General features: G+C 40.5%; 2 protein-coding genes across 2 annotated transcripts in view; both read right to left on the bottom strand.

Moving 5' to 3' along the window:
- The window catches only part of smc3 (structural maintenance of chromosomes 3), a 31,255-nt gene extending 20,949 nt beyond the window's left edge, over window positions 1-10,306 (bottom strand). The window contains exons 1-14 of the mRNA XM_084073459.1: window positions 10,109-10,306; window positions 9,068-9,143; window positions 8,663-8,701; window positions 8,229-8,296; window positions 7,989-8,060; window positions 6,512-6,591; window positions 6,324-6,402; window positions 5,814-5,931; window positions 5,069-5,244; window positions 4,479-4,559; window positions 3,208-3,372; window positions 1,775-1,896; window positions 1,032-1,245; window positions 647-750 (exon numbers count right to left, since the gene is read on the bottom strand). Of these exons, the coding sequence (XP_083929585.1) occupies window positions 647-750; window positions 1,032-1,245; window positions 1,775-1,896; window positions 3,208-3,372; window positions 4,479-4,559; window positions 5,069-5,244; window positions 5,814-5,931; window positions 6,324-6,402; window positions 6,512-6,591; window positions 7,989-8,060; window positions 8,229-8,296; window positions 8,663-8,701; window positions 9,068-9,143; window positions 10,109-10,123 (1,409 nt within the window). The 5' untranslated portion in view covers window positions 10,124-10,306. The remainder of the gene's footprint in view (window positions 1-646; window positions 751-1,031; window positions 1,246-1,774; window positions 1,897-3,207; window positions 3,373-4,478; window positions 4,560-5,068; window positions 5,245-5,813; window positions 5,932-6,323; window positions 6,403-6,511; window positions 6,592-7,988; window positions 8,061-8,228; window positions 8,297-8,662; window positions 8,702-9,067; window positions 9,144-10,108) is intronic.
- A 1,287-nt stretch (window positions 10,307-11,593) lies between these two features.
- On the bottom strand, window positions 11,594-18,733 carry dusp5 (dual specificity phosphatase 5). Its single transcript, XM_084044969.1, has 4 exons — window positions 18,280-18,733; window positions 16,208-16,350; window positions 15,241-15,460; window positions 11,594-12,421 (listed from the first exon to the last, which is right to left on the bottom strand). The coding sequence occupies exons 1-4, from the start codon at window positions 18,641-18,643 to the stop codon at window positions 11,997-11,999; spliced, it is 1,152 nt and encodes a 383-aa protein (XP_083901095.1). The 5' UTR covers window positions 18,644-18,733; the 3' UTR covers window positions 11,594-11,996.
- Between the last annotated feature and the right edge of the window lie 752 nt (window positions 18,734-19,485).

Raw genomic sequence — 19,485 nt, 5'->3', positions numbered from 1 at the left:
AGAGGACATCAGGCTGCACTCAGATATGTAACTAAGTACCGGAGCCCACTAAGCCTCAACATTTCACCAGCACAATATTAAAACTGCTGGAAAAGAGCAGCTGAAATGAGGGTGTTAACATTGTATCTACTTGATTTGGTGGTGCAGAGTATTTCTGCACCAACGGCAATAAGGAGAGAGATCTTTCAGTAGCCCGGTATAAGGAAGAAAAATAATAGAAATAATTTCCAAAATGTATTGGGGATACTGAAGCGCTACCAAACCACACACCCCTCAAAGAACCTTTTACATAACGGTTCCCTCAGCAATTACGGAAACAAGAGAACTGAGACATCCTTCTATGGTGATATAAATAAAGTTCATCGTTTAAAAAGGGATCGAAAAGGCAACGTGACATTCAAGAGACAATGCTCCAAAATGGGAAAAAAGGTTGGCGGGCAGAAACAGCATTTAGGTCTAAGGGGGTGTTCAATTCAACCTTCCAGCTTAATGCCAAGTGCAGGGTTGACTCATCTGAATTGAGTGATGCTGCTACAGTGGTGTATTGTGTTAATCAAAGGGAAGTGTGCAAGTCATGACTAAGATTCAAATTATATAAGGAGGAAAAAGAAGTTTCAAAGTGATGGGGGAGAGAGGTTTTTCTTACTTTCTTTCACTTTGCAACTCATCTTTTTTGTTCTTTACTTCATAGTATTTCTTGTCGAGCTCCTCAACGCGAGTCTTGACTTCATTGAGATCTTGATCGAGTTTCTACAGAGGCAAAGCATTGGCAGGAAAATCCAAGTCATGCTTCGAATAAAATAGCAGCAGAATTTCATGATTTTATATCTTTAACACAATGTACTCTACAATATCGTTAACATAACTGTATGCATTTATGTGTCTGAGGACTGCATCTGTTCAATTGTACACATTAGAATTGTAAAAAGTACACAAGTAGATACTGATGCTAGCCGTGGAAAAGTTCTATACTTTTTCTACGATGATTATGATCTATGATTATGACTGTTATTAGCATTTCTAACACATACATTGTACTGCTCCACGTTCTTCTCCTTGTTGGTCTCAGTGTCTTCTAGATCTTTGTGGATGGCAGCGATCTGTCTTTTCTTGTCGTTGATGGCCTGGTCCAGGGATTTCAGCTCCTTCTTGATCCACTTGTCTCTCTCCTCCTTGGAGGTGAACTGGCTGCCTCGACCCTGTTTGGCATACAGATCTGTTCTCTCCTGCGTGGCCTGGGCCAGTCTGGTGGGGATGCAGGGAAAAAGCAAGGTTAATGTAAATTGTAAAATAAACACCACAGGTTATTATTATTATCATGGGTTTTTCACATGTCAACCGTGACAGTAGTTGTTTTAGGAAATTGGATTAAGGCTGCAGAATGAATCTTCCTGGCACCAGGCAAACAGAGCTGAAGTTAAAATCGACTGACCTGAGTCCAACTGACCACACAGACTCTGCTAGGTCTGAACAATGTTTAACAACCATTTGTACCACTTCATTTAACAAACTCACATTCATGAAATGCCAAGTCATGCTTGTCCTGATCTTTTCCTTAAGTATATTCAACCTGGCATTCGTATTTTGGGCATGCCATTATAGGTGGAAATTGTCAACACTTTCCAAAAATTGAAAATAGCAGATCTACAACTTGTAGATAGGCTATTTCCGCTAGTGGTTAATATATGAACTCCAAATGTGATCTGACTCAGTGGCTTACGTTTAGTCTCCTTTTGCCACAGGGTAAAAACAGCTGTGAGTGAGTCATCCCTACCTAGCAATGCCACGCTCTTCTTTCTCCTTCACCATGTTGAACTTGGGCTCTGTCTCCTGCAGCTCCTTCTGCTTCTCCTCAATCTTCTCCAACAGTTTCGTACGCTCCTTCAGCAGACGTTTCTGGAAGGAGAAAGTAAAAAGGATGTCAAATTAAGGACAAGATGGTGTTACAAAATGGCAGAAAATGGAAAAGTTGTGGATAGAAATTGAGAGAAAGTCAGTTTATTAGTCTTGCAGCAAGCAAAATGAATGACTGTTCATGGCAAATAGTCTTTTGTTTAGTCTAGTGTTCAATTCAATGCAGAGTTTATCAGAGTCTGAAATAAAGATTGAATTGAATGCATAATAGACAGCACAAAATCTGAATTATCTTTAGACTACCGATTTCAGATATGCAAGTGCGTGTAATACCCGCACGTAGAGCAAATTCCAATTTTCCTGTGAGATGAGTCCTCCATATCAGATGGAAACCAGCAGCATTAAGGGCTAATGACGCTGCGGTGCCTCCCTTCCTCACTGTGTTGAGGAACCCTAGCCAACATTAGACAGCCTTGGCCAGGTGGGCCTAATCCAACCAACCTAGCAGCCTGCCTGTGTGTCATGCTGCCTTCCTGGGACCCATGAGTTGTTCACACATGGGCTGGGCCAACTAGGCATAATGTACGATTAGCTATTTCACTGCAGCCTCTCACACATAACACAGCCATACGGCCGGTGGCCCGTGCCAGCTCTGTACCTTTGAACTCATGCCCAGAAATACGTATATAAAGGAGATGGCTAGCAACTACAAGAATCTGCTATGAGCAGTGTAATTTCATATTCTTTTATTTATTTATTTTCTTCACTGCTGCTTTTTACGTTTGGTTTCCAAATTCTTCAATGGTTTGATGATTAACATTAATTATAACAAACAATTAAATAACAGGACTGACCATTTGCTGAAGGAAGAAATTAGATTAAATTATAATTATTTTTAATTTCACATTATTATTATTATACTGTTGTACTACTTTCTCGCTGTGACACAATGGCTATGGAGTGAAAATGCAAACAGAAGTTGTAGACAGAGGAAAGCAAACAAGAGGTAAAGAGCAAAAAGGTTATGAAGGTAAAGAGCAAAAAAGAGGATGTAAAGAAAAATCAATCAGAAAAGAGTAAATAATAGAGTTGGGGAACGTCTTAAAGCAATAGAAAACAAGGTTGATAGGTGGCAAAAAGGAGGCCATTCAGCCTTATAGCCAGATTGCTTACTTATACAACTCAGATGACACACTGCAATTTAAAACAAATTACACCGGAGGAGTAAGAAATAGACATCGCGCTACATATAGCGTAGATGTATGAGCGAACAGTAGCAGGGCCAGGGAGGGAGACTGTACTGTTTGTGCGGCGTCATCTGTGCCGAGTGACGCAGATGGGAGGCTTCCGTACCCTCTGTTCACTGTTGCCTGCCAGCTCCTCCTGCAGGTCCTTGCTCTTCAGCTCCAGCTTGGTCCTCTGTTTGATCTGCTCCTGACGCTCGGCCCCAAGTTGCTCCCTCTCCTCCCTCATGGCCGAGATCTTAGATTTCATCTCTCGCACGACGCGCTCCGTCTCCTGCAAAAATCGGGGGAGAGGCCCAAAGGTTTATGTATGAAAATAGACCATCGTTATGCTGGCAGGAGAAGGGGATGTGCGCCAACGTTTGTCTACGACCAACTACAAGGGTCCAAACGTCATTATAGCCCAGAGTACTCAACATGGGGGAAGACACAGGCTATCCAAATTACACCATCATGTATGGTGCAACATTATACAAGACATACTTATTCTTCTGAGAACTCTGCTCTGATTAAGGCTGAATTGTGGCATGTTACCATTTTCTCAGTGCTTTTATCTTATTCCTTTTCACAATAATAATAATAATAATGAATTGTATTTTATGGCGCTTTTTTTTAAGTACTCAGCGCTGTACAATGTTTAACCCATTAAGACCTGGAACTGTGTCATTTTTAGATTTGAGCTAAAAAGCATTATTTTACACTTTGGGCTATTCAAAAATAGCAGATATACAAGCTCATAGCGCGGCACCGAGTGCCGCGCTATGAGCTTGTAGATCTGCTATTTTTGAAAAATCGTGAAAATGTGTGCAAATCTTTGAATATATATATATTTAAAGCGAACATTTTTAACTCAAATCTTTGCTTCTGGGGGTCCCTGGAACAAAATATTTTGATGGGGGTCCGCGGTCAAATACATATAATCTTGGGGGTCCTTGACATGAAAAAGATTGAGCACCACGGACATAGAAACGTACGTTTTTGAGAATACTGTTGAGATTTAGGAGACATGTAGAACCGGCTTCAGGTCTCAATGGTTAATTCATTCATACATAGGGAGGTGAAGCAGCGAACAGTCAACGCCAGCGTCCTCACTTCCCACATTCACACACCAATGGTGGCAAGCTAGGGCCGACCGACACATTGGTCTTTGATCTATATATACACACATCCACAATACCAGGACAGCTATGTCCCTCAACTAAATATTTAGATCCTTCACATATTTACTTATATTTTGGCAGGATTACATCTGAGTTAATAAGTTAATGGCAACTTGTTTCATATTTGTCATAACACATTATTGGCCCAAAGCCCCCTTTTCCAGCCCACTTGTGTCAAAACGTTTAAACATCCTATATCATAGTTCATTGACTCTTTTACCTCGACTTTGTCCTTGGCATCCTGCTGAGCATCACGCAGCTGTCTGGATTTGTCTCCACAGGTCTCTCTCTTTGAAGACAACTGAAAAACAACAGAAATTAAAAGCACTGCAGTCTTAAGGTCATACTGTGTAACATTCATTTTAGTGGTCTTCTTTCTTGCAGCTCCATTGTCATCACAAAGATTGTCTATATGGAAGTAACACTCAAAAGGGTAAGCTTATAGTGCCCGAGGATACTTTGGAACGCAAACGGTATTAATTAACGTTAAAATTGTATAGATTAATACAATCCCCATACATTTCTGATGCCTAGGGCAGACACGCGCAAATAAGGATATTGTGTAATAGTGTTTAGAGAGGATAGAATGTGGAATGTTTATTGTGAAAAAAGATTACATAAAAATAACTTTGTTTAATTAAAATGCTACACAGTATGACTTGCAAGCATTTAACAGCATTTGGCTGGTGGCCATCATTACTTTCACAACTTACAGAAGCATATTATCAAATGTGTGAACAGCCAGTTAATTTTCAACATTTCATAAATGGGGTTTAACTACCCCATATTTAAAGGTTCTTTGTACTTTACCTCATCCAGTTTGGCACGGGTCTCGTTCAGCTCCTGGTTGTAGATGGTATACTCTAGGGCCCTCCTCATCTTGTCCCACTTCTGGTACTGAGCCAGCTCCTCCTTCTCGTCCTCCAGGGTGTGCAGACGCTCCTCGATATACTTGAGCAGCTCGTTGATCTTCTCTCGTTTACCCTCTGGACAGGATACATGGTTTTTTACAACTTTATTTTACAGTTTTTATGTTACATACACGTATATACATGTACAAATGTATAGCATTTTATACAAAAAAAGAGATCGCGTTGATATAACATACAAGACTATATAAACACACATACAACCCCCCCCCCCTCCCCCCTTAGGATACATGGTTTTTAGCATGCTGTCCACTGAAGAGTTGGCATGATTAACCCATTAAGACCTGAGGCCGACTCTACAATTCCCAAATCTGTAGTTCTCAAACGTTTGTGTCGCAGAGGGTACCAAGTCCTGACCACTAAGTATATAGGGTTTAAGTGGCCCATTGCTATATGTGATGCAAACTATCTTCAGTGCTATCCTTGAAAACTATATTTTCCTTGGAACAATCCACAGTAATCAGTGTTGCTACAATTAAGAAGGGCTTGCATATCGCTGTTAACAGATGGAAAACCTATCCACAACGGTAGCAAGATTTAAATTCAATACAAAAAGTGTCAACAGAATTCATTACGTATAAGCTGGTCAAATATGCTGTTTAAAAGATGTGTTAAGAATATGTTACCCGTCTCCTTCATGAGGGAAATGCTCTCCTCTTTGCGTTCGTCATACACCCTGGTCCCTGCCACCTCTCTCAACAGTTTCAGACGCTGAGAATCAGGAGCTGTTGCCATTTGGTTGATCTGCAACAAAGCAGAGATCAAAATCCATGCTGATGAGTGTAAAGTATCTGTACGGATGTTCTGCCAAGCTTCATGTCAGTCTGTTAACCATGTGATCCCTACTTCCCTACCTACAAGTTCGCAACACACTGCGTTTCAAGCTTGTAAATCGTCTATTTTCCCACAACAAAAGTTGTCTGACTTTGAAGGTTAAGACAACAAGCACAATCTATCAAATAAGGATTACAACTTCCCATAAGTTATTGCGACAATGCACACTACAATAAACAAAAAATAAAACTGTTATAATATGTTCAGATTCTATCAACTTTATTATACAGAGGGGGGAAATCAATTAATTTTAAGAGTAATACAACAGAGTGGTAGTAATGTGTGAAGGCGCTCACACTCACCTTTCCCTGTTTGACAATGTAGTACGGGTTACTGCGAGAGAAGCCAGCACTTTCCAACAGATTCATGACATCATTCTTACTGTTACAAAAGAAAAGCAGAACCACAGGTGTAAACAAACATGCATTCATTCACATTGATGTTTTTTCCTGCAATGACAGATGGGCAGCTGGCTGACAGCAGTACTTACGTCACCATCTTTTTGTCTAAGAAATACTGGTCCTTCTTGGCCCCAATGACACGGCGGAGGGACACCTCCTCTTTGTCGATCTGTGGGGAAGGATTTACCACGTGTCAATGGGAGACACAGCAGAGCTGGATGGTTATGTCAGACTTAAACAACGGTGATTATTGTTACACAATCCAGGTGAAAGCGGTCTTTTCTGTCACAAAATGTAACTACCATGCTGCGTTCAAAGTCATAATGAAGACTGAGTGCATGCAAGTGCATGTAATATGACTGCAATTACTGGGTAGAACAAGCTTTTGTGATCTAAGTAAGCACTTAGTACCACTGTCAAGCGTCCAAGATTACTGTCGGTACCAACACATGTAGGATGGTGGAAAAAAGAGAGCTTTCATAAGTCCGGAAAAAAACAACCAAATGTAATATTGTTACCATGTGACTGACAAACACAACAATAGAATAGGAAAACCTATTTGTAGTCAGATCAATAAAAGACAGAAGAAAAAGAGGAAATTAACTGTCGAATGGACAGACACTTATTTAACATTTTCTGCTGTGCAAGAGTAGGATAATTAATTACTTTTTAAAACATTTTAAAATCTGTGGTGTAGTTGTAGCAGTACAGTACATATTTTAGAAGCTAAAATATCTCTACATAAGAGTATAATGACCAGTGCTGAGAATGGCCCAAATTTACAGGGGGGACCTTTTACTGAAATCTGGCTAAGCATCAGTACCCATTGAAAGCCAATATGATAATGTCAGTGTATCTCTTATATGCATTTAACAACGGTATGGCACTGCTGCTGGATTTATCAGCGCTGCTGCTAAATTGTTATGTATATTTAATTATAAACATTATATATTAATATTTTTCAAGATGGAAGACAGCTTCGTCTTATGCCTTTATGAACTAAAGTTATATTATTTTGCAGTACTCTGTCCAGAGTCTAGACCTATTGACAGTTGCGAGACACTCTTTGATCTTGCAACCTCTTGTAACTCGTTCACGTTACTTGAGCATTTTTCAACTGTGTGTCAAGGAAGAGTAGGAGTATAATGCAGCTATGCAAAGCCGGGGGAGCAACAAAAGGGGGGTCCCACCATCCCACACAATGCTGCTATGACATTTTTTATTTGTCACCACACACCCCTACAAAAATAAATACAACTTTGGAAGTCACCCAAACAGATGGGGCTGCTTACAGGTAAAAAGCATGCCCTCTGCAGTATCCTACTAAACACATGCATGTTTCCATCAAAAGAGAGGTAAACAACTACACAAGAAAATAATCAAATAGAAAATATGAACAAAACAGTGTTAACTAGACAGGCTGGAGACAAGTTTTACATTCAGACACGTATATAGATAATATGGATGTTAAATATGCATGATGCATGCATGAGTAAATAGGCAATATTGTGAGATGTCAGAAGATTTAAGTAGAGGTATTAATATGATAGGTTGTGACATTCTTACCGGCAGCCTGTTGTCAGAATTGTCAAATATAATCTCCACAAAAGCCGAAATGACACGAGGCCCAGTTCCCTCCTAGAAACACAGACAACAAAAAATGTTAAGACTACATACTTTTGTCTGAACAATCCGCATTTTTTTTCTCTGTCAAACAATGTCTCTTGTGTAGATGCACAAGACACATCTACACAACATAATCATATTGGTTAACCATCAAAACATGTCTGTGGGAGTTACACTTACATGGAGCAAGGCCAGTCGCTGCTCAGGACGAAGGTGGCTGAACTCATCGCTGAGCACAAACTGAATGGCTAAAGAGAAGAAAAAGAACCAACATTTAGAGGTCAATCAATAAAACTATTCAAAGACAAAAATAATGCACATCCTCTTGTCTTTGGTGCAGAGCCAAAATGCAAACAGCAGAATCATGAAAAACCAAGGTGGCTCGCAACTCACTTTAAAATGACTTTATTCACAGCAGCAGCAAAAAAATGTTTTGACCTTGCAGTCTTTGTCAAGTTAAGTCATTTTTTGCTGACGCTGTGAAAATACTTTTAAAGTAATTTACTGTAAGTTGTGAGCCACCTTGTTTTTCAATCAATAAAAACAACACAAAACAAAAAGGATGTTCAACTGCAAATCATTTATCTTAATTACAATATGCTGGGAGTACCTACCGTAGAAAAAGTTACTTTTTCCTGACCCATTTCGTCCAACTGTAATCGACAGGAAAAGCAAACACAATAAACTTACACACAAAATAATATTGTATCTACACTTAATACACTGTGACTGCATCGTCTGCATGACAATGACAACATAATATTGTCACTGTTCAACAGGATCATTGTACTCAATATAAACATATTATGGATGTTTTGTACACATATTTAAACAATTAGTCTCTGCTTTTGACAGAAATATCAGAAAGGCTTAGATAATGCTGCTGAGTTTAAACATAACACAGCTTTGTTTTTATTTTAGACCTGGTATTCTGTAAATGAAAAATACTGAGTGAAAGTGTATGCAATGTGCCTGCTTTTTGCTCATTATTAGACACAACAGTAGGCAATGTCACTCACCAATGACATTATGCTTTGGACTAAACGGGTCTACAACGGTTTGGTCCCTGTAACTTCGGAACCCCTGGATGATGACCTGCAGAATAAACAAAATCACTGATTTAGCAGCCAGCATACACATGCATAAGAGTCCCAACAATTCACTCCTACACTGGGGGTCATCCCCAATGTTCCCAGATGCTAGGGTCAATGTCTACCTGGTATCCTATAGTTTCAATGTACAGATTATTATTTTTGATAGCATAGTTTTTAGACTGATGCACTTGAATGTCTCTCAGAGAGACATTCAAGTGTCTACTGTCTAGGATCAACGGTAATTAAACCAGGAAGGAACCTCTCTGAGTCAGTCTGCATTTGATATAGTATGTTTACCTTGTTCAGGATACGAGCGTCTGCTAAATGCCTACATTGTAATAGTTTCTTTCCTTCTGCCTGGTGTACATTGCGGACACAACCATTCTACTATTTTATTACCCAGAGACAAGTCTCTGCATACATCACTAAATCATTAAACAGACAAGAGAAATGTAGATATATTTTATATAAACACGGGTTATTGTCTAAGTATCGCTCTGTAGACGCTAACCTTGTGTTGAATTGCTAGCTGGCAAGTTAATGCATACCACAGACACCCGAACAAGCACGTATACTGAAATTAAGTATTTTGTTGACTTGTTAAATGACACCCAACTAGTTTGATGAATATAAAAAAACATGCACAAAAAACACAACAAGTGGAGGAGCTAGCCTGTTAGCTAAGCTTAGCCACCTAGCACTTTCATGGACCAGACCACTGGAAAAGGAAAGGGGCGGACAGCACAGAAACACGGCTAGCTTTAGCCAACGTTAGCACGGCAACTGCACCGTTGTAATAGCGGGTCGCTAACCAGGCAAAATGTTAATATATAACTTATGCAACACCACATGTTTGTTTGATGCCGACTAAATATAACTCCATTCCAGTAAAATATCCTGGTCTCCGAAAATAAGTCGAAATAATCAGCAACACACACACAACAACATGCTAGCTGTTAGCTTTACCTGTTTGATGTACATGCTGCCTTACTGGAGGACTTTCCTTTACGTGGACTCGGAGATAAACTCCCCTCTTCTCTCGGTTGGAGAAGATGGGAATTTAATAGTCCTATTAGTCCAGAATAATGAATGTAATTGACGAAACTATTGCATGAAAAATGTTGTTGAATTGCTCGCATAGAACAGAACAACATGGAAAATGGCGTCAGGGGGGGCGGGATAAGAATGGACTGTACCATTAAGTTAACAACAGGGGTTTCAATCTTATGTCCATGTAAGATTATGCCACGTACTCATACGTAAACTTGAAAATGCACCATTTATAATTGTTTTTAAGTATACGATGACCTGATTACATTACGTCCATGTTCAGTACGTTATTGTGTTGTGCCTTAAGCATCGTGTTCAATCATTAACACCCGTGTTTTTAAATTGGTATGGTCTGGGGGAAAACGTTGGGCGCCAAACTGGACGACCTCACACATACATTCACTAAACGTTCTACAATATAAATGTGTCCAGATAGAAATATATGAAATATAATAAATGATTTGGTAATAGAATTGCTATTCACTTCCCATGAAGATTCCTGTTCTGTGTTGTTGTTGTTTTAAATCAGCATAAAACTAGCAGCATTAGTGGAGCTTAGTCTCCTAATTCTAGGTCACACTGTAGGTGTCGCTGTTGCCTCTTTTAGGCGGCATCTTGGTTTTACAGGGGTCTTCAACAGGGGGTTCGGGACCCCTAGGGGGTCCTTATGGTTACCACAGGGGGACCCCAAATCTTTCTGTGATAGGACCTTTTTATTTGTATTTACATTAACCACTTGAACCCTAGCATCCCTAAATTCTGAGGTGAACATTAGCCAAAAATAGCAGATCTACAAGCTCACAACACGTCGCGCTGCAACATGTTGTGAGCTTGTAGATCGGCTATTTTCGGCAAAGAGGTTTGGTGTAGAGGGGAAAAGAGCAGACCAAGTATAGGTCAAGTTTACAAAGTAGGCCTACTGAGAGTTTTAAATGTCTGAAAATACACTGATGACGGTGTTGTCAAACAAGTCAATGAAGCTATCTATGAAATCTATGAAAAGGTTTAATCTGAAAAAATGTATACAATATGTAGTGGGGGGTCCCTGCTTCATCTCCATAGAGGTATAATATAACGTTCATCTCTCTCAGCTAAGGGGTCCTTAACATGAAAAACGTTGAAGACCCCTGCTGTATAGGATGCTCATCACTCACCCGAAGAGAAAAGGCTATGTTTTAATCTACCTTTTAAAACATTTTGTTGTCTTGATCTTTGCAGGAGCAAGTCACAATATCAAGCTACTATCACTTAGTTCTAACTATCACTTATTGTTCAATGGCCAATTCTTTTTCTGTTTGCTTTACTTAACTCAATATGCTCTGTAACTATTTTATACCAACTAGTATGGCTGTGCGGTGCTTTATTATTTCATTTGTGGCAAAAATAGAACATGAAAACAAGTTAATGATTGAGGTGGAAACATTTATTGACATCCACATTTATAAAAGGAAACATCAGACAGACAATAATTATAAAATAAATTAGATTCAAATGCCTGACTGGCTTTGTGAATAGGCAAGAAAATCACAATATCAACCTAAGGCATTTATATTGCAGTTTAATCACTCTGCTGTGTGGTTTTATCACTGCAATGCAGTAAATAAGCCAACAGCGTCAATGGTTGAGACCGACCAATTTCTAAGACTTGTCCCATTGTCCCATTTATTAAATATGGTCATGTTGACCTTTCTCAGTCTCTGTTACATATATCTTTTCTTTGACCACCAGGCAAACAAAGAGTACTGTAATCTTTTTTCTTCTTTTCTTCTTCAAGTAAGTCTACAATCAGTCACAGTTCTCTTAATTAAGGCAGTGCACTTATTATTGGGCTCAATTCGAACTGATGGTGGGCTGGAGATTGCAAGGGTAGAGGGTCCAGGAAAGAGTTCGGGAAGCTAAACACGGACGGCTCAAAGTTCTTGGTGTTGAAAGCGGCCGTGAAGTCATTGGCGAAAAAGGAGGCCGCCTCTGGGGCACAGGGTGTAGCAGGTTCTGGGGTAGAGGGGTGGGTTGGGGCAGAGGAGAGGACCTCAGACTCAAACTGCAGCAGCTGACCCATGAAGCTGAAATTAGGCGAGATGAGTACGCGGCGCTTTTTGATGATGTCAAAAGCCTCTTCCAGTTGCATCCTCTGGGTCCTCATGATGTATGCCAGACAGATGGTGGGTGAACGGGAGATTCCTGCCTCGCAATGGACCAGGACCTTGCCACCAGATCGCTTCACGTCATCTGAAAGGACAAGGAGAAGAGAATATAATATTGTTAATGGATTGCCCCACAATATCATTAAAAAAACACAATTACACTTGACAGGTAAATGAGAGATTTATCATTTGGTTTGTTTGTTTTGCTTTGTCAGAAAGAATGACAAAATGTACGATAAATTCTAGCCTCAAAGATAGACTATTTAAACGTGATACTTTGAAAATCGAGTTACGGGGTGTCAAAGGATGAGAAAATATAATTGAGACCGAGTATTAAAGCTGTGACTGACAGCAAAGATTAAAAACTCGATTTTTCGGAGTGCCTCTAATCATCGGCTCTTCATCAGGCCCACACACACTGCCTTCAAGCGCTATGCCACTCATTTCTCTCCTGTCACACTGCCCACATTGAAACACACACACACACACACACACACACACACACACACACCAGTGCAGCTATAATATGAAACACACACACTCTGACACACACCAGTGCAGCTATAATGTCTAGTTTGTGGGTCCGTGCAGACTTTATATCCACTGACAGACACACACACACTGACAGAAGGATCCATTTTATAAGGTTTACGAGGACACACACATCATGTGCACACAAGCATAAATTTGTCCCACAGCCCTGAGGCTTATGTGAGTCACAGAGAACTGCTGTACACGAGACAATGTCTCTCCTACATGCCTGAGGGGGTGCTTGACGCTGCTGCAGCGAGGTCACTCTAGCACAGAGATGTGTGCTGTAATTTAGAGATGTAGCACTCCTACGCTCTGTCTAAGTGTTCTAATGCCTACACATAAATCTGCCCCCTCTCATCTCTGTATTAGCTCAGTTTACTGTGAGGTACCAATAGTGCCTTTAATTCTCCAAGCTACCGTGCACCCCAAAAGATATCTTTCTTTCTTTCCGTCACCATGCATCTGCCTTCCTGCCTCTCTCTCGCTTTACCCTGTAGAAACTCAGCTCACTGACAAATTCAGGCAATCAATGTCTCAATGTATAGTTCTGTCTCACTATTTCACACACACACACACACACACACACACACACACACACACACACACACACACACACACACACACACACACACACACACACACACACACACACACACACACACACACACACACACACACACACACAGCACGATGCCACAGCAAGCGCCTGGCCAGCTGGCCCTGAGTCACAGCAAACAGTGAAAGTACAGTGCTAAAATTCACAGCTCAGTCCCTCTGAAAGACGACATGAAAGAATCATGAATATTACATCTGGAGTGGAGGAGAGTTATACTGTAGGCTACATAGGGGAGACATAAGGAGAGTAGAGGCTGTGGGTGTCTTAATGACCATCCTTAGATGATGCACCCTCATTTGTGCCCTGACACACTTCAGCTGCCATTTTTCAAGAAGCACATCAATATTTCTCTTTTTCGTAACCACATATCACACACGCACAACAGCTCAGAGGGTATTCAGTTTTGATTGATTTTCATGCAGAGACAGGAGGTTGACTATCTTGGATTTTATGTATGGTGGATTTCAAATCACTTGGCATTGTTAATAGCGTTTGGAAGCCTTGTCTGCACTCTGCATGAAAGCTAAAGGCGCTACTGGGGCAATTTGTTGCCTTACATAATCATCTGTCTGACACAAAGATGCCTTAAATGTAGGCTGGAGTCCCAAACAAAGCACAGTAGCAACAATAGCAGCCACCCAATACAGGTCAGTCAAGGCCCCCGTGGGTGTACTTTGTACTCTGCTATGCCTGGCTAAAAATAGCCACGAGCACTGTGTACATCTTTGTTGCCACTATTCAACCACCCCCCCAACCTCTCTCTCTCTCTAGTTCCCTATCATTCCTGTAACACATACATTCACCCACATCTCACAAGGCCGTCGATCAATGCCACCTGCAACCACAGGAGCAACACTGTTGTTATTTTTTTTCCCGGTGTCAGTCAGCCTTCAACTTCCACTCAACCACAGCGAGCGACATCTTTCTATATTTCTGTCTCTGCATGCATGAACGTGTGTGTGTGTGTGTGTGTGTGTGTGTGTGTGTGTGTGTGTGTGTGTGTGTGTGTGTGTGTGTGTGTGTGTATGCGTCACTTTGTCCAACCTCCTCCTCCACCCAGTCATTACTAACAGACAGCTCACCCACTTGTCACACTTAATGGCCACACCCGGAAGAGTAAGCTAGCGAGATTAGGCCTCGGAGGCGATGACGACATGGGAGCGTCTTTTTTAAACTTAAAGAGGAAGAGGGAGGGGGTGACGTGAGGGGAAGAGCAAAGCTTCCCTGAATGAAAGCAGACTGCTAGATTTGTGGGGAGTGATTGGAGGCAGGCAATAGACTGATTATAGTGACAGCTCAGAGTGCTCTCTGTTTTGGAACAGTAGGCGAGAGAAGCAGGGAGATTATTTTTAAGACTGGAGGTGTTTCAAAATAGACGCAGCTATCTATGGTTATCTCTCGCTCTCTCTCTATCCCTATCTGACAGCTGTTCTGTGTATTTTACCCCAGGTAATTCAAGGAAAGGGTGCTTCTCTATGGAGATGGAGGATGTGTTTGTTTTCACAGCAAGAGAGGATGAACTACAGCCTAAGTAGACATTTGACCTGGAAAATTATGTATACTCGCTTACAACATGAAATCTCATATTATGATAGTTTAACAGGTGTTAAAAACAGACCCTAATGAATGTAAATTAAATCAACCCTCAATGCAACCCTCCCAAATAACGAGCCGTGAAAACAATGAATGATTGCCCAGCACAGTTGGTGACAAAAAAAACACCAGTTGCCCAATGTGTATTCCACTCAACTCACCAATGAATTCTATGGCCTCCTGGAAATGGGAACTGATGTCGGCGGTGTGGTTGTCCTCCACAGGGATCCACTTGTAGCTGTAGTGGCCCTTGGACGGCTGCAGGTCCCTGCGCGAAACATTGAGCAAGGCCGTGATGTGAAGGTCGCTGAGATAGTCCTGTCTGGAGGCGTGGTAGGCACTACCGAGGTAGAGGAAAGGCAGGATCTCCACGGGCGTACCCTAAGAGAGGAATAAAAGGAGGATGTGTCAAAGAAATAGCATATCACAATCACACTGCTAATAATTATGGGATCTCTGATACAGTAACATAAGATACTGAACCTTGGATCTCAGCGTATCTAACATTATAATATAATCTTAATCTTGTGCCTCTGGACATCCTATACCATCCAAATAACCCACAGAGGGGTACATCATGTGCACTGACTATAGAGACAAGAGCACACTAGATGCATGTATCTGAAGATATGGATTTGTCCATAAATAAACAATTACGCAGAATAACCCATGATATGTCAGGCATACACACAACAGTTCTTTGTGATATGAACGAGCCACATGCTTTTCATTTGCGCTGTGGCAGAGATGCAGGAAAGGTCACAGATGAAAGAGTGCGGTTCTCTACAGGCCATCTGATGTCAGATAGCTGGTTTTGAGTGGCCTCTCCGTTTTGAAGCAAAGTATATGTTGTGGTGCCAGGCGAGCAGTGAAGGTCAGAGAATATCATGTGTGTTTTGAGAAAATGTTCTGATGAACAGAACAATGTATTCAGTATATTTTAATAATTATAGTGGTTTGGCCAAGTAACGTAAATTATAGCCAAAAAAATTGCCTAACATTCCCTGTAATAATAAAAAAAAGCCCATTGCAATAAATATAGATGTTTTGACACATGCATAGTGGAAACCGGTGCTGTAAGAAAGTGGGAAGGGCTGTTCTGTTGCATGGGTGTTTCCGTTTCCATACCTGATCATAATCTGGTTTGCGGTGAGAGAGCTTGTCATAGTGGTTGTTGACTCTTTTCTCGGTTTCAGTTCCGCTCTGGTCGATGATGGTTTTCACCTCAGTGCAAAGTTCAGGATATTGAGAGTGGAAGTTCTCATATCCCCCTGCATGAGAAAAGGTCGAAAACATTAAATAAGACACACTAATAAATAAGCAAGAAGAAGAACTCTGTCCCTTATAATAAACAGACACCAGATACCATGTCACGTGAATGTTGTTTATGAAACACACTGAACACGGACCGTTACTTGTGTGGGATTATAGACTTTATAACCTGATTATAAACGCGTAATTAATCACTGGTGCCCACAACGGAGGCACCGGTAATCCATTTAGGCCAATATCCTGAGGACGTAGCTCGGTTCCAGAAGGAAGTGAGTGCATTTTGCAGTGGTGTAAAGTAACTAAGTACATTTACTCAAGTACTGCACTTAAGTACAATGTTGAGGTATTTTTTACTTTACTGGAGTACTTCCAATTTTCAGTACTTTCACTTCTACTCCACTTCATCTCAAAGGCAAAAATTGTACTTTTACTCCACTACAATTATTTGAAGACTTTAGTTACTTTGTACAGTAGATTTTGATTGTTATTAGGCTACTACAAAACAAACATACATTACCCACTGATACTTTTACTTTTACGTAAAATATTTGAGGACTTTTTCCACCACTGGCATTTTGACACAGTCAGAGTTTGTAGTGGATTAAAGACAGGATAAATGAATTACATTTATTCGTATCCAAAACAGTGTGTAAGGCCTAGTGGACTGCAGTTTGTTTATTCTCACTCCAGCTCCTTGCGCACTGAGTCATCCACTCCGTTGACGCACGCAGTTACATTTATCTCTCGAAGAACAGAGAGAAAAATGCAGGATATTGCTCACTAGAATGGTTGATGATAACCCAACACATTCTCACTAGAATGGTTGATAACCCAACACATTCTCACTAGAATGGTTGATAACCCAACACATTCTCACTAGAATGGTTGATAACCCAACACATTCTCACTAAAATGGTTGATAATAACCCAACACATTCTCTAAGAAATGGTTGATAATAATAACCCAACACATTCTCAAGGAAATGGTTGATAATAACCCAACACAATCTCACTAGAATGGTTGCCCAACACATTCTCAAGGAAAGTGTTAAACCAGTGGTTCCCAAATTCTTTAGCTCAAGACCCAAAAGAGAAATTAGATGTTTGCCCAGTACCCAAACTAGTGAATATAGCAGATCTGCAAGCTCACAATGGACACTTTGTGCTGTTGTGAGCTTGTAGATTGGCTATTTTCACTACTTCTTAAACATTTTTTCCTAATTTATGGAATTTCTTTGATGTTTTATTTATGTTTTAGTTATTCATGAAATTATTTTTGAAAACTCATTGATTCTTTTTTAATTCATGAAAAAAAATATATATATATTTTAATGTTTTGACATTTACTCGTGACCCATAAAAATTGGTCCGCCCGACCCACTGATAGGGAAACAGTGTTCTAAACGGTCACACAGACCAGAAAATTAGAATGTTTAAAAAGGAGCTGACGAAACGAGTTGATTAGATCCGAAGAGATTCTAAAATGTGAACATTGATAACGATTTTTATTTTTTTTACAAAGCCTAGCCTACATTATAAATTAGATTGCTTCACATTAGCCGTGTATTAATATTCTATCTAGGCTAATAGCATAGTCCATATTTGGTAACTTGTGGTTAGTGTGGCACCTTGTGAAATAAATAAGCTGTCAGACAGTAATCCATGAAACAAACGCCAGAAACATAACCCACCTCATCCAATATAGGCTATTTAGTAGGCCAACATATCTCAATATTTTGATTTAATGTAGAGGGCCAAAACATCTCAATATTTTGATATAATGTAGTAGGCTGAAATATCTCAATATTTTGATATCATGTAGTAGGCCAAAAATGTCAATATTTTTCATATAATGTAGTAGGCCAAAACATCTCAATATTTTGGCCTAATATCTCAATATTTTGATATAATTTAGTAAAGGATCTCACCTTTCAGGAAACAGATGCTGGCCCCACTGGCTAGATGCGTGAGTGTATTGATCACTATTTGTGCTATACTGTCCTTTTTCAGCTTTTGCAAGTGAGGCGTCCCATCATCCAGAGCTATGACCGCCGATATGCTGCCCTCTCGAAGCCGATCCAGGTCGCTCTCATCCGGGATGATGAACTGAAGAGGCACCAGTCCCCCTCTGGACCTCCGGACTACGACCGAGTTCAAGTTGACATTGACGGAGCCTTTGATGTTAGAGTTCGTGAATGACAAATAAGGTCGGCAATCCACAATCAGACAGCTCCCACACTCCTTCCTTATGATCTTCTTAAGACGTCGGCAGTCTATGCTTGACACCTTCATTTTGACTCTGGAAGTTGTTTTATTATTGCCTTAAGTAAAGAATGACTTAAATCCCGAAGCAGAGACAGAGCTCAGTCTGTGTCTGTGTCTTCATTTCCTCCGAGGGGATTCCGTGCAGATCGGTTTTATGTGAATGGAACCTCCGGTGAGTGACGTCACGAACCATATATGGACATAGGGCAAGGTACGCCTGCCCACACTGTTGACCAGTGTTGCCATGTCCGCTTATTATAAGCGACTTTGGGCTTGTTTTCTGTAAAGTTGCTTGTAGATTGTTGCGGGTTGCGTTTTTTTTTGCTTGTTTCTAGCAACGTGTAAGTTGTTTATTTGTGGCTTGTTTCCTAATTATTGTTTAAACCAGTGGTTCTCAAACATTTTCATGTCAAATTATGTGTATTTGTCTGCGGAGTGCGGACCCCACCCATCTGAAAACAGTTTATGCCAGGGACACCAACACAAGATTTGCGTTGTTAAAATGTTTAAAAAATATTCCACATTTTTTCAAAATGTCTTCAAGATTTGTTTTAAAAATAGCCGATGCATATATTTAAAGGGCGAAGGGCTCGCTTCTTTTGGGCTTATTTTCATAGACCTGTTTGCTTGTGTCTTTCACAACACCTGGCAACGCTAGCTCACATTAAAAAGCCTGCCCACACTGTTGACTGCAGCGTGACTCCTCCCTATACATTCTCTATGCTTGAATCAATCAGCCTTACTCATCTGTTGCGTGTCGATTTCATGTTATTTGTGTGTTCACGGCCAATTAGAGAGAAATCATAGAAGCGGCGTTTCTGAGAAAGATAACCTAGAAAAACATTATTAGGCCCATTATTTGTTTTGTT

The sequence above is a fragment of the Gymnoscopelus microlampas genome (assembly GCF_963454915.1).
Source record: "Gymnoscopelus microlampas genome assembly, chromosome: 2".
Taxonomy (NCBI): domain Eukaryota; kingdom Metazoa; phylum Chordata; class Actinopteri; order Myctophiformes; family Myctophidae; genus Gymnoscopelus; species Gymnoscopelus microlampas.
Note: the sequence above shows the minus strand (reverse complement) of the source record. Positions and strands in the feature narration are given on the sequence as shown.

Coding starts and splice junctions, on each gene's coding strand:
- dusp5 (XM_084044969.1), bottom strand. CDS start 18,643: ATGAAGGTGTCAAGCATAGACTGCCGACGTCTTAAGAAGATCATAAGG. Junction 16,351..18,279: donor CAGCATCTGTTTCCTGAAAG/GTGAGATCCTTT, acceptor TTTCTCATGCAG/GGGGATATGAGAACTTCCAC. Junction 12,422..15,240: donor GGAGGCCATAGAATTCATTG/GTGAGTTGAGTG, acceptor TTGTCCTTTCAG/ATGACGTGAAGCGATCTGGT.